This window comes from Larimichthys crocea, chromosome XXI (assembly GCF_000972845.2).
Source record: "Larimichthys crocea isolate SSNF chromosome XXI, L_crocea_2.0, whole genome shotgun sequence".
In the NCBI taxonomy this organism is placed as follows: Eukaryota; Metazoa; Chordata; class Actinopteri; family Sciaenidae; genus Larimichthys; species Larimichthys crocea.
Genome location: NC_040031.1, coordinates 10,399,921 through 10,414,016, shown reverse-complemented (window position 1 = coordinate 10,414,016; position 14,096 = coordinate 10,399,921). Strand labels below are relative to the sequence as shown.

The 14,096-nt window shown below is 41.9% G+C and overlaps 1 protein-coding gene across 3 annotated transcripts in view; it reads left to right on the top strand.

Moving 5' to 3' along the window:
* Positions 1-554: 554 nt before the first annotated feature.
* The window catches only part of cmip (c-Maf inducing protein), a 44,773-nt gene continuing 31,231 nt past the window's right edge, over positions 555-14,096 (top strand). The window contains exons 1-2 of one of the 3 annotated variants that reach the window (XM_027273124.1): positions 567-1,142; positions 1,295-1,613. In XM_027273124.1, the coding sequence (XP_027128925.1) occupies positions 1,329-1,613 (285 nt within the window). In that variant the 5' untranslated portion in view covers positions 567-1,142; positions 1,295-1,328. Of the gene's footprint in view, positions 1,614-14,096 lie in introns of all 3 variants that reach the window. The other 2 variants (XM_027273125.1, XM_019257185.2) reach the window with 2 other exon arrangements.

Below are 14,096 nucleotides of genomic sequence, written 5' to 3'. Positions count from 1 at the left end.
CATTACTGTCTGTAGTTTCTAGGTTTTTTTACTCATTGAATGATTCATCAGTCCGCTGATGGACAGAAACTGAACTCAAGTATTGAGATAGTTGTACTTTACTCGAGTATTTAGGTTTTCTGTTATTTTATACTTCTACTCTATGTGTTTGATGACTTTATGAGTTGATTTTATGAGACAAAAATGTAATTTTGTGTGCTGTGATTTACAAGCTTTTCATTAGATAAAGTATTTGCACATTATAAAACAATAATTTAACAAACTGGGTCATTCTGCACTACTTTCCGTGCCAAAACTTTTATACTTTTTCCTCATGCACATTTTTGAAACACGACTTTTAAGTTGTAATAAACATTTCTTCCCATATCCCATGGCGTCAGGTCGACAAGCTGCATCATTTCCAGAGAAAGGAAAATTCACTGAGGACGGAGGATTCACTGGAAGACCTCCTCCATATTTTCTCTTTTTCTTTTTTTTTCTTTCTTTTGCGCTCATGCACGGAGGCGGAGGCGGAGGCGGTGGGTGGATGGCTTGGATGGATGAGGAGGGGTGAGGCGTTGTGTGTGGAGGAGTATGGGGGTAGGGTGAGCGTGCGCCCTCGGCAGACAGTCAAGCGCAAAAGACACACGGCTCATCCGCTCGCCTCCCATTGACGTCAGTCCGGTATCACATGAACGAGCAGGGACCAATCGGCACGGTCGCTGCCGGAGAGTGCTGGCTCCTTTACACCAAGATAGGGGGAAAAGACTGAATAAAAGGAAACCGTGCCAGTGAGCCAGTAATGACCACAAAATCCAACGAAGGAGCCTAGACGCGCCGCCATTGGATATTTCGCCTCGTTTCCTCGCTGGTCCCTCGGCTGTGGATTATTCTGTTTGGCACCGGGGCGGACGGAATGGATAAGGCCATGGCCCTAACATATTGAATAGCTCGTTGGTGGTGGAGGGGGGAGGCGAGACGCGCACCGTGGAGACAATTCATGGGGCATTGTGCGGGGAGAAAAATGGTGGATTATTTGCACTGTATGATCAAATCCTTCCCCAGCGTGGATCCCCTGCCATAAGACACTGCTCGGTGGCTTTTTCTGCGCCTGTCTCGGCCGTGTCGACAGTAAACTGAGGTCGTGTTATAGTGGTTGGTAGGTAGGTACCCCCCCTCCTCCAAGCTCGATCCGAACGACCTTTTTTCCTATTTGTTATAGGCTATACATGTAGGATTCACCCTCCCCTGCCCCGAGAACGCAACATTTGGAAACAATAAACTGTTGGATTAACTGAACTATGGATTTCAACAGCGGCAGCGGCGGCGGCGGCGGCGGGGGCAACGAGATGCACAACAACCAGTTTTATCAGTGCGAGGAGAACAAGCCTCTGCTGGGGGAGATGTCGGAGGGGAATAATAACACCAAGCTGGGCGCAGGGCCGTGCAAGCGGACCCTGCACCACTGCAGCAGCAGCGGGATGCGATACAAGCTGCTCCACGAGGGGGACATCCAGGTGTGCGTTGTCAAACACCCCCGCACCTTCCTCAGCAAGATCCTCACCTCCAAGTTCCTGCGGAGATGGGAACCGCACCACCTCACGCTCACGGACAGCAGCCTGACCTCGGCCACCGTGAGTTGCTTTCTAGCCTCCCATGCATGTATATATATATGTGTGTGTGTGTGTGTGTGTGTGTGTACAATATGCTGCGTTTCACATTCCACAGGCAGCTTTGGTGTTTGTCTTTTCTTGTCTGGACGCAGCAGACGCGCGCCGAGATTACGCACAGTCTGTTGTTGACGCAGTTTACAAGAAGGCGGCGTGTCACCGCGTTCACGGCCCCTTCTGATCATTTCAAATCAACAGTGTTCAGAAGCTGCCGAGGCCTTGCACCCACCCCGCTCACATCCACCCCCCCATCCACCACCACTTCCGTGTGCAACACGTCTCCAACCACCGTGCCTGTGACCTCGCATCTGGCTCCCCTCCTCACTCCCCTGAAGTGGAGGTTCCTGCCATGGGTCATTAGGGGTGATTAATATGTGGCTCCAGGATGCTTTCAGAGGCTTTAAACTCACGATTTGAATTATTAAACGACAAAGATCTTCTTTTATTTGTCTCCTGGAAATAAAAACCAAAAGCAGGGGGGGGTCAGAGAGAAGCTGTCAGATGACAGCATCCCCATAACAAACTGGTGTCATCTTCAATAATAATGGTGTTATTGGGATTATAATAATCTCACAGTTTAGCTCTGGCGGTGGGAATACTGTACACACTGTGTTGCTGATGTGGCCTGCAGACAGGCCTTTATATGATCAGATCACTTTGTGAACATAAATACAAAAGGAAGGGAGAATAATTGAAATGTAATATATATATATTTATTCTGAAAACATATTATTTCCTCCCTTTCATTTTCTATGCTATAAAACTTTATCCGTATATGCGCAGCAGCCTGAAGGAATCATGTCTGTGCTGATCAATTGTAATTGTTAGTGATTCGTCAGAATAATTCCAAAATAACAAAAGCCTTTATTTCCCCTTCTGTTATTATCAACACTTCTGACATTTTCCATAAAGCCAGGCCCGTTGTTTTATCAACACACCTCATTAGAGGCTTTTTGGATGTCTGCCTATCACACCCACGTTGGAGGAGTGTGCTGAATCGCTCACTGCAGTGTTGTTGTTACAGAAAAAAAGACCTGTAGGATGTAAGACCACCTGAACTCGGTTTACCTGCTTGTTTACAGGTGATTTATGTCTTTTAATCCACTGTAAATCTCACAAATAAATAAATTAATTAACTGTACTAAAAGAATGGACAGAGCCTGAGTGACGTCAACGTGAAAAGACGTGGATCACGTGACGGCCATGCTGTTGTTTATGTGTAACTTTAAGCCCCTAATATAATGTGAACAGGTGAGTTGTATATAAATTCACCCTCAGTACAGTTGTCATGAACGGGGAAATTAGCTACAGAGACCAAAACTGTTTTTTGTACCAGGCTGTAAACATGTTTATCTCATATTTTAATATAGGGACTTATGGAGCCAACCTCGAGTGGCTGCTCGAGGAACTGCAGCTTTTAAGCACTTGGGCGTTGGCTTCATTTCCCAGCCACGGAGGTTACCGCTTAATTATATCTATGTACAGGAAGTTAACTGAGGCTTGCCCAGCTGTGATTGGAGCAATGGGTGAAAAGGGCTGGGTCAATTATACAAGTTAAGGATATAATATATCCCATTTTACAGGAAAACGCCTTAATTACTGTATTTTTTTAAACATCTAAATTGATTTGGCATGTATTGTTGCTTCCTACTGACTGACTGGAAGTCTCTGATTACTCGTTGTTGTGGGTGTAACACGACAATAAAGGTCAATTACAAACTGAAAGGGGATTTATTGTGAATGATGGATCTATGCGAGTCTTCTTTCTGATCAAATAATGGTGTAAACACACTGAACTGCTTCATTAATCCACACTGTTTACTGTAAAATAAGTTGTTTACAGTAGACTGGGAAGATCCACAGTAGTTCGTTGTCTCTGGTGCTTCACTTTAGCTCATTAGTATACATTAGCTTGTGATAAAACAGCCAGATTGCTGATTCCTTGTCTGTAGTTCCTGTTTGTTAACACAGATTCCGAGCTCAGGTTATCTGCTGACTTTTTGGCATCGCTATTACAGCACACCGCCACTCAATACAATCTCCTGATTTGAGTAATGGGATACCGTTTTGTAGGCTGCATGTTGAGTGATAGCTTCCCACTTGAGTTTACACTAAACTGCCAACTTTGGAGCAGTAGAAATAAGTCGTGAACAACGTCGTGTTTCTGGTCGCCTGATGGTCGTAGGTCCAAAATCCACTTTCTTTAAGCTCTGTTTTTGGTCTCCACCGACTCCTAAGGGAAATATATGCGTCTTCAGCTGCTAAATGTTAGTTTCTAACGGTGTTTAGTGCTGAGCAGGTATTGTACAGTGGGTTTGTAAAACCTTTTCTCTGCCTGCTGTGGCCGAAACGACATTATTAGAGTGGCGAGAGTGAACCAAAACAATAAAGTTGTGGTTTGAACAGCTAAACACTGAGTTGAATTTGTAGCTATAAATTGTCAAGTATATGCTGTTGAGCTTTACATATTGCTTTTTCACATGGTTTATTCATTTCTGTTGTCTGGATGACTTTATCAATAGTGTCTCTAACACGGACTTTGGATTTGCACCAATCTTCTAAAGTGCCTTCAAAAGATGGTTCAAGGTGGAACAAGCAACAGGCAGCGTTTGTTTGCGAAGCAGAAGAAGAAGCTGCCTCCTTTGCACTCATACTTCCTTATTAGTGGTTGAAGTGATCATATATCATCTTCTGTATGTTCAGCTAGTTTCATTTTTGGAAGGAATTTGGCAGTATGAAACCAATGATGCACCCAATCGGCGCCAACGTCGATCACGGCATTTCTAATGGGATCATCACGTGCAGCTGAGTTACGTCTTTTGACAGGCAGTGCAGTACGTATGGATGTTAATGCATCGTATTTGTAAGGTGGAATTGACAGTTCCAGTCAGCATCCGGTGACTTGCAAATCACATTTTCTGCATGTAGTTATAAGTGGTGTACTGTGAGCTCCACTGCATATCAGTGAGTCTTTATTGATTGCGGTTGCAGCGGGAAACGAGGGCAGCCTTCGAACTTTGGCCAGTCAACAGCAACCCTCAGCAACAGCCAGGAAATCATCTCTTCCGCGTCCAAATTCATGGATTCAGTATCTTGTATTTGTTGGCCTTAAACACTCAGTGCTGTGGCGTTTCTGTATTCACAGGGATCTCTTGTCACTCAAACAATGAAGTGTGAATTTCTCTTGTTGAAGCTTGAAGTTGAAGACGCTGGCTAATGTAAAATCTGGATGTAATCACTACCTCACTGCATCGCCTTTTAATGTTCATTTTTTTGTGTTATTTTACTGGTAACTGAACATTTAATCGTTACAAATGTAACTTCAAAAATAATATAGCCATTATAAAGTGATTTCTAGCCCGGTACTCTACAGGAATCCATATTAGACGAGTCCAAGGCCAACGTTCAGTCCTCATGCATGAAGGCATACGTGTAGAAAGACAAAGGAATTTGCCTTTTCATTAACATAACCACAATCTTTCTCTAACCATATCCACATGTTGGAGTTAACCCTAACTGTACCTGAACTTTGTCACAACTGGGATCTTTCCCAAACCTTAACCACACTGTTGTTGCTATGCACAGATAGTGAAGAAAAATGAGAGTTTCAACAACACAAAAATATAAAAAATAAAAAATCCATGTTGCGCATTGAAGTTTATTCTCAAACTTGGAAATGGTGGTTTCCCAAGGTCCCACTTACTGGCTTTTTTCTAGTCAATCTTGTGGCTGAAAGCATGCGAAGAAGCTAGTAAATGTCATCGCTTGATATAAAGCATCTTAGTCTAAGATGATTTGGGTCAAATGGTTATTTAAGTTAAAACCGCCAGACATTCATGGCGACTTGTGTTTTTGTGTTGAGCTTGTAGTGTACTCTTGAATTGATTGTGAACCTTATGTGTTGGGTAGAAATGTTTTGTTCACCTTAGTTAATTCTACTGATTGCTCACACATAGATATATTTTATTTACTTAAGTACTCCCATGATCAGGTTGGTGCTTTTTCTTTCTGGTTTTTGATTATTCAGTAATAAATAGTGATTTTTCTTCCCTCACCATCTTTCCCTTTTGATTTAATTTAGATAGCTTAGACTTTGAGCAGCATCTGCTTGCCCTTTGTTTCCCTTTGTAGATAGCTCACCTCCTTTTGTTGCATTTTAATTAATTTAAATTTCAGCAGAGAAATAACTTTGTTTGTTTTCCCCGAGAACAGCTGGTTTTACGTTACTTCCTTTCCCCACACGAGCCGGGTCGTAACATAAACGGGGTCGCAACGATACGTTCTGTGAATTGTACATTTGTTGCCTACTATATAAATGTCTTTTTTCAAGCACCAGGTGCTTTATTGTTCTTGCTCCAAACAGCCAAATGCTTACAGTCACTGACTGGCAGGCACCGACCGTCATAAATTACCCTGTAAAACCCCCGCAGGGTAAAGGAAATGTTGTTTTTCTGTAAGGTAACAATGCGTCATCAATTAGCAGTTGAAAAATGCGATCATTACTCAAAATGGTGTCATTTGTCATAAGCTGTGCTTCGGTGAACTATAGTTTGTTTTGTTTGTATCACAGGAAACAAGACTACGTGTTGACCCTAGTGGCAGAAATGATGGTTCTAATGCTGTTTTGTATTGAATCAAGTCATGTGGGTGACTTATCCACGGTCAACCTGTGTGTGTGTGTGTGTGTGTGTGTTTGGGTGGTGATCATGTGTCTTCGAGTCGTCGACGATGTCACATATTCTGCGCTCTGTAAGAGGCTGAAATATGAGGAAGAGGGTTTTTATTCAGGGTTGAAGCATGAATGTGCATTTCCTGAGTGGAGTTGTTGTTGCTCTGCATCGAACAGAGCGGTTATGTGGGCAGAAGAACAATGCTGACCCATTTGCTCTCGCTCTCTTTACAGAGAGACTACTTCCAACGGGGAGGCATAAGAGCGTCGACTCTTGTGTCTCCAACAACATCCCCACGCACAGCAAATAATTGAGATGATTGTGAGAAAAGAGCTTTGTGAAAGTGAGCGCGCCTGCCAAGAGGCTTTCATTAGTTTCAGTAACAGAAATCACATGAATCTGGTTTCAGTTAATGTCAATTTTTTTCCCAAAAGCTTCGATCCTACTAAAATCATTTCATCTTGTTTCTAGATGCTGTATGGAACATCCCATTGTGTCGGCGTTAAAGTCAGCTGTTCATCTCTTAAAGATGCTGCTTCACTCTCCATACATTCCTCTGTTTTTCTGTCTGTACATGTAAAGAGAGATCTCGCTGGGCAACGAGAGAGAAAAAGAGTTGTGACTCACTTTTCTTTCCTTTTGACAGACGTGCCTGCCACGACTCTAGTCAGAAACCTAACCTACATCACATTTGCGTAAGAAGGGCGCTAGTGCAAGCAAGCACTTCCTGTGTTGCGCCTCGCTCACAAAAAGCCCGAGATGAAAAGAATCTGGTTGGGCCGCAGGCGAGCACAAGGGGTTCATTATTTGTAGCAGGGCTACAGAAGACGTTATCCGTTTTTTTTTAGAAATCAATCAGGTAGACACGAGTGTCTTCAGGTCACACGTATGGACACTCTGAAGTGTCCGGTGATTATATAAAGAGCCACATCACCAATCTATTTTGATCATAGCACTTTTTTTTTATAGTTAGGATCAGTGTGATCCTCCGTGTCAGCTTTGCTTTCACCGAAAAGATCTTTGGGGCGTTTTTAATAAGCAAAGAATGCAAAATATGGAGGTCATAAATACGACGTGTCATTCACTTGGAAGTGCATGTGTGTGTTTGTGTGTGAGTTTAGAAGAAAGCGTCGACTTTTTCCTCTTTTTTTTGACCATGTTCGCAGTGTCGCACACGTCCGTCCAGTTCAGTTTTATTTGTTGCCATTTAAGACAAGAAATGCAGAAAAAACCCTTATTTATCTGTTGATAAATAAGGGTATATTTAACACTGCTACTATCAGTACAATAACATAAGGTCTGTTATGCTACAATCCTACATAGATTTTTAATATTAAAAGCCGGAAATTTCCAGTTTTCTTTTCCAGAGAGACCCAACAATTTTTTGGTGGAGTGATCCATATTTGGTGGTGGAAAACACCAGCGTAGATAAAATGACCAGACACAAGAGATTTTGTCCCAAGTGTGAACCCACTGTGACGTCCCCCGTTGGTTTGTGGACGACTGTTTCGAAGCCTCAAGTTTGCTATTATGGAGAAATTACCATACTTGGACGACAGCGCGGAACTGGCCGGTGGCGAACAGCAAGCTTAGTTTTGAGTCAAGCTGGAAAAAAAACTTGTTTTACAGCAGTAACTAAAACATGTTTCTGAAATCAGTTCATATTTGATCAGCACTGCTTAGTTTGACTGTTTGATCTGAGTTTCATGAGCCCGGAGTGTTGAGACAGACTCACTGAGAATGACTTGTCAATCTCGAGGTAGCCACACCCTCAAATGAACCCTGCTTTATCGTCTGTTTTACTCTAAATCGGACCAAAATTTACAAATTCGTTGTCATGCTGTGCGGAGGAAGATCTGAAACTAGAGACTGAGACTATAAACTCACGAGGACACTGTTTACTGAGGTAACAAAGCGAGAAGTTGGGTCATTTTTCCATAAGAGTCAATGCAATCTGACTTTTCTGCAACCGGCGGAGGAACCCCTGCTGGCCATTAGACAAAACGCAGGTTTAAGACACTTCCTATTCACCTCATAGACCTAGAAGCCACTAACTGTCCACTAATGCAGACAATGATAGAGTAGAATTTAGCGGTGATGTTGCTGACTGCAACCAACTGAATACCTCTCACCTCACCCTTGGTGGCTGGGCCCTATCTAGACCAGGTGTTTTGTTTGTCCGTTCTTGGGTGTGGTAGAAATCAAGCTGCGACCACCAGTGCTGGGAAATGAAGCCAATGTAATTCCTCTAGCGGCCACTTGAGGCTGGCTGCAGAAGTGAGTCAGTCTCCATAAGTCTCCATGTTAAAATGTCGGACTTAGCAGCAACAAAATACAAACTACGAAGGATGCAAGTCATCAAAAAAAATGTATCTCAATTCACATGCTAGTGCCACCCACTGAGACACAAAGGTGATCAATTGTTTTGACGCGTGGGAGGTGTGAAAGTTCGGTCTGTGCGACACATGAAAGCGACTGTCACAAGCATCTGTTCTCTTTTTATTCCCACGAGAGACGAGGCAAAGTCGTCATACAGTCCACTCGGCTACGTAAATGAGTTTTAAAACTAGAGCAGATGATATCTGGATCCATCAACAACAAACACTGCAGAGCGAGATGCTCGTGGGAAACTAATGACTGATGGTGTAGTAACAACAACGTAAATTAAAGGTGACACTGCGAATTAATAACGTACACAGTGATATCCATCTTATTTCTGTTTCTAACATCAGCCATCAAGTATTGGAGAGTGCATTTAACTGAACAAAGGTGCAGTTTGTTCCGTGTTGTGTGAATTAAAGTGTTCGTCATTCTTTCTCACAAATACCACAGTATTTGCTTCAAGTGCTCGGCGCCAACGACAGCCCTTCCATTTTTAAATCTGTGTGCCGTGTGTCACATTAATGGCCCAGCTGTCATAACTCCCCCACTCGTATAAAAAAAGAAGTATATAAACTGGGCTTCCTGATGTGGTTGGATAGCACGTCATGCAACCGTGTGTTCTCTTTAAGTAGGCCTCAACCCCAAACCTGGCCTTAATCCTAATCTCGGCCATCTCTTGGCCTAAATGGAACAATTTGATTGGTTACAGGCACAAAAAGTATCTCGTATTTTACAGTTAGACAGTGGTAAACTTTCCTAATCAAACCGACGCACGAGTTAAACAAGAGTTTGCTCTGTGGAATCTGCAATGTGCAGCCTAACAGGACGCGTATGTGTGTGTGTGTGTATTTATATATACAATGAAGTGTGTGTGTGCGTCTTTCCTGAAGCGGTGCCAGAGGATGCTGTGAATAAAGTATACATCGGATCAGCTGATCTCACATTCACGTCACGCCGCTCCTCAAAGCAGAAGCAGCACGAGATAACTGGGCTGCCCGACCTTGTCGGTGGTATTGTTTCAATGCAAAGTAAAGGGAAGAGAAATTACATGTGGCGACCACAACCAGTGAGCTCATACACACACACACACACACATACTAGGCAGGCCTCCAGGACAGGCTGCAGTGCATGCTCATATTCAAATACTGGATCCTCCCAGTTTTGTTTGAACAATGCAGCCATTAGGCAAAGATTCGAGTTCTAGTCGGGAATGATAGCGCTCTCTCTGCCATATTGATTTATGATATTTGGAATAGATTGGGATTGGACTCGTTCCACTCATTCCGCCTTGTTATGCATGTCCGTGAGGATAAGGTGAAGGAAAACAGTCTTGACTGCAGCTCTGCAGCGGTCATTCTCTGTTTTTTTTTAGTCTTTCAGGTAAACTGTGGGTTGTTTTTAACCGTGATGAAACAAAAAAAAGTGGTGGAAGAGCAGTGGGAAGTCTCACATCTTTTGTGTGTGGAAGTCTTCACGCCTTTTACTCAGAATTTACATCTTCCATCGTCTAGCGCCAGTTTCGCCGATGACACATCGTGGCGATTTGTTTCATGTTTGCATGATTAAGTGATTTATGCATGGCTGTGTCACCTTATGCAACACCCACTGCTGCATGTTATATCAGCTGCTCCTCTTTGCATGCTATATATAAATATAAAGCGCTTACAGATAGCGTAATGTTTGCTATTGTTGCTGTAACGTTCATGATGGCTTGCTTGTTTACTCAGAGATATCTGTCCGTTCAAAATGAACCAACAACAAATAAATGGTTAGCGAGACACAGCAAGCGTGGCAGCGTCCAAATACATCATACGTCTCACTCATTCACACGTTATATCCGTAGAATCTGTGCAAAGGAGAGAAAACAACAAGTTGTGGTTTTAGAAGAAAAGAAGAAAAAAAAGAAGTCGCTGCCAGCAGTCAAGAAGTAATCCGACATATAACTTCCTGTGAAACCAAAAACTTTGTATTTGTCTCGCTTTGCTTTTTGTGCGAATCAAACAAACTAAGCTAAACTAAAATAAAATCCTTTGATTGATACATTTTGGAACTTAAAAATCAGGATTTAAGAAAAATAAACAACTATAGTAATATGCTTAATGAATAAATATGATGTTTTCAAACAACTATAGTAATATGCTTAATGAATAAATATGATGTTTTCAGACCCTCAGGTCTGTTTTATGTCATTTTTTAAATGAATATCTTTTAGTTTGGACGGACAAAACCAGATATTTCTCACTATTTTCAAGTCAGGTCAACTTTATTATCAATTGAAATTGCGTTTCCCCTCTTATCCCGGTGCAAACAGCACTAAACATGAAATATAAGATACAAAATATAAGCGAAGATGTAAAAATAAAACATAAAAATATATACAAGCTAAAAGACATCTGAGAATAGAGAGGACAGTGGCAAGTCTGGAGATATAAATAGTATAAATATGGCAATATTGGAATTGGAATGAACAGTATAAACAGAATTATTAATATAAATATATTTCTGACAGTCTGGAGACCAAAACAATTAATCGATTCATCCAGAATGCTTAAAAGTAACATGAGTCTCAATACAAAAAGAAAAAGAAGGAAGGAGGAAGTTCAGATAACTTGATTAAACTAAAAAAAACACACACACAGGTACCAAATGAGCTCAGGATCGTTTTTTAATGTGGAAAAATGCAGTACATTAACATTATGCTTTTTCATTCTCAGCAGTAAGTAAAGCACGAGAGCCACCATCAGATAAAGTGGCTGACGAGAAGTCATATAAAGTGCAGAAAAACTATTTTCCATTGCAGGCTATTTTGCTTCTTACTGTTGTTTTGGACGGCAGTCAAACAGAGCAGCGAGAAGAGCGTCAGAGATGAGAAGAGTTGCGTACACAGACAGAAACTGACAAAGATCATCAAAGAAGCTCTTGACATTTAGACTGGGGTTACAAATCAAGTCGGGTTTTTTAGCTTCAAAAAGTGAGGCATCGGTGGATTTAACTTTTAAAAAAAATGAAAAGCCACGATGGAGGAAGAGTCGGAGCTGTGTTAATGAGACTGTTATGAGTCAGGAAGGGGTTAAATGATATTCAGCATGTGGTGTCCTGTGGGAAGCTGAATATGATTATGTGAACCCGCAGTTCATCATACAGTATGTGACACATTAAAACCAACACATGAAGTCAACACTGCTCTCCTCTCACTGGCTGCTTTTCTTAAAAACAGTCTGTCATTACCTTTTGGTGGCTTCGCTTTGATATCAGCCATCAGCAACGACGCAGTTCACGGTTCAAAAGCTTGGCCCGATCAGACGTGGAGATCGTTAGATGATCACGTGACAGCCAGCTTACATATCCACACTGCGGCCTTTCTGCAGGAAGTTTTATTGACTGAATAAAAATGAATTAAAATGGGCGTTTCGGCTTAAAAGAGACGCTCCGGCAGCAGCAGTGGTGAGTGGAGCGTGACATGATAATGTTAATGTACCGACAGTAGATTTTATCTGAATTTGTAGTCAACAGATAAAGAGTTTCCTGTTAAAAGTAAATTAGGAAATTTTCAGGAAACGTCTGTCCAAAGAAAAAACCCCAAGGAAAATGAAATGAAAAGTCTCTAATCTGTTTCAAAGAAAGGCCTAATAATCAAACACTACCGTCATTATTAAAGTTACACCAGCTGCACGGCCTGTATTTATGTCTTCAGATGTGATCTCTCCGGTTTGTATCTTCCACAACAGTTGCCATGCCTTTTTTTTGGGGGGGGAAATTGGAAATGTTTAATCAGGTGTTGGAACGCGTTCATGTTCATGTCTGACTGCAGAAGAAAAGAAAAAAGGAGAACTGTCATTTATGCATTGTCCAGCCTACTTGAAATGACGTCTTAAGCTCATTCATCCGTGGCCCTGCCAGACCACAATGAGATGTGAAACCGTGGTCTAACTTCGAGCAGCCTCCCTTTTTTTTTTTTTTTTAAATGTCATGCCGGGCTAAATCAGAATCTAATTTAAAAGAAAATCGTTCTTAAAGTTTCTGTTTCCGTGAACGAAGGGGACTGTTAAAAAATGCAAAATGACCGTTATCAGTCTGCATGAATGAAATGACGTTCGCAACCAGACCAGTGCAAAACAGGTACAAGCACTCCTCTGTATCTCTGCACTTTAACACTTTGTTTCCTCTGGTAGTGTAAGCTTTCCTTGTATTGAGCCATTTTAAAGGACCAGTGTGTAGGATTGAGTGGTATCAGTTTCTTTTTTTGGGGCGGGAGGGGGGCTTTTGAACCCTTATTTTGAAAGCGGTAGAATGAGTATGAGTAATGTAGAGAGGTAGGGGGGGATGCAGCAGACTTGAATCAACCCTTGGTTACTCCCTTTGCACATGGGGCACCCTGAAGTGGTCTAGTTTCTTCCCTTGAAACACACAGGAGAAAAAAAAAAGGGCGTCATTCAGCTTGCCTCAGGTCCACTGATGATCCAAGTCTTTGCCGATAAGTAATCACGCATAAATATGCGTATTATATTCCATTTTCTGTACAAATAAATCCTTCAGACTGTACCTTTAAGGCTCTGTTGTCACGTATTCACGCAGCAGTGCTGTGGGATTGTACATAGTTTCATTTGTAGTAAACTACCTGCTTACTCAGTCCTGCCTTTTGTTTAAAGAACCGAACAGTAGAAAGGTATTCAGGTGTGTTCCCTCCACTGCTACACGCTCTGACGTAACTCTGGGTTTGTGCATATCTGTGCCATGTGTCACTGTGCTCGACGCTGCTGCAGGGAACGACCGAACGAGGCCCGAGCCAAGTCGTAGGAATATTTCCCAGTGTTGCATTCCTTGATAATCAGAACCGTACATGTGAAGCTCTCCACAATCTGATTTACAGTTTTGTTTGGGCTTGTGTTATATTCGGATCTCAGTGTGCTTCTTCTGCTGCCAGGAGCGGAAGTTACTCCTGCTACACCTGTTGTTATTATTATTATTGTGTTGTGTTGGTTTTGTCCGTCGCTGGACTCTTTTCTTTCTGTTCTGTTGGCGGTTTTTAGTTGTTATTTATTTATTTATTTATTTATTTTCCCACCGGGATCATTTTTATTTCTTGTCGTTGCTGTTTCATTGTGGTGAGCTGCCTCGGTTTGATGTCATCCGAGTATTAACTCACACATTCCAGCAATAACTTACTCTTTAATCACAGGACTAAAAAAAAGTCAACCTATCGAACTTTTGTGACATTCTGCTTTCTGTTAAATTATTATTCAAACTGCTAAAGCCCCAGATTCTTTTGAAAAACTTGTTATATAATTCTTTTTTTATCCATCATTCATTTAAATCTAATGCATGTCATCGATCAAGGAGCCTTCAAGTTAGCAGATCTTAAGCGATGGCTCGATTGACCCAAATTATTCACATA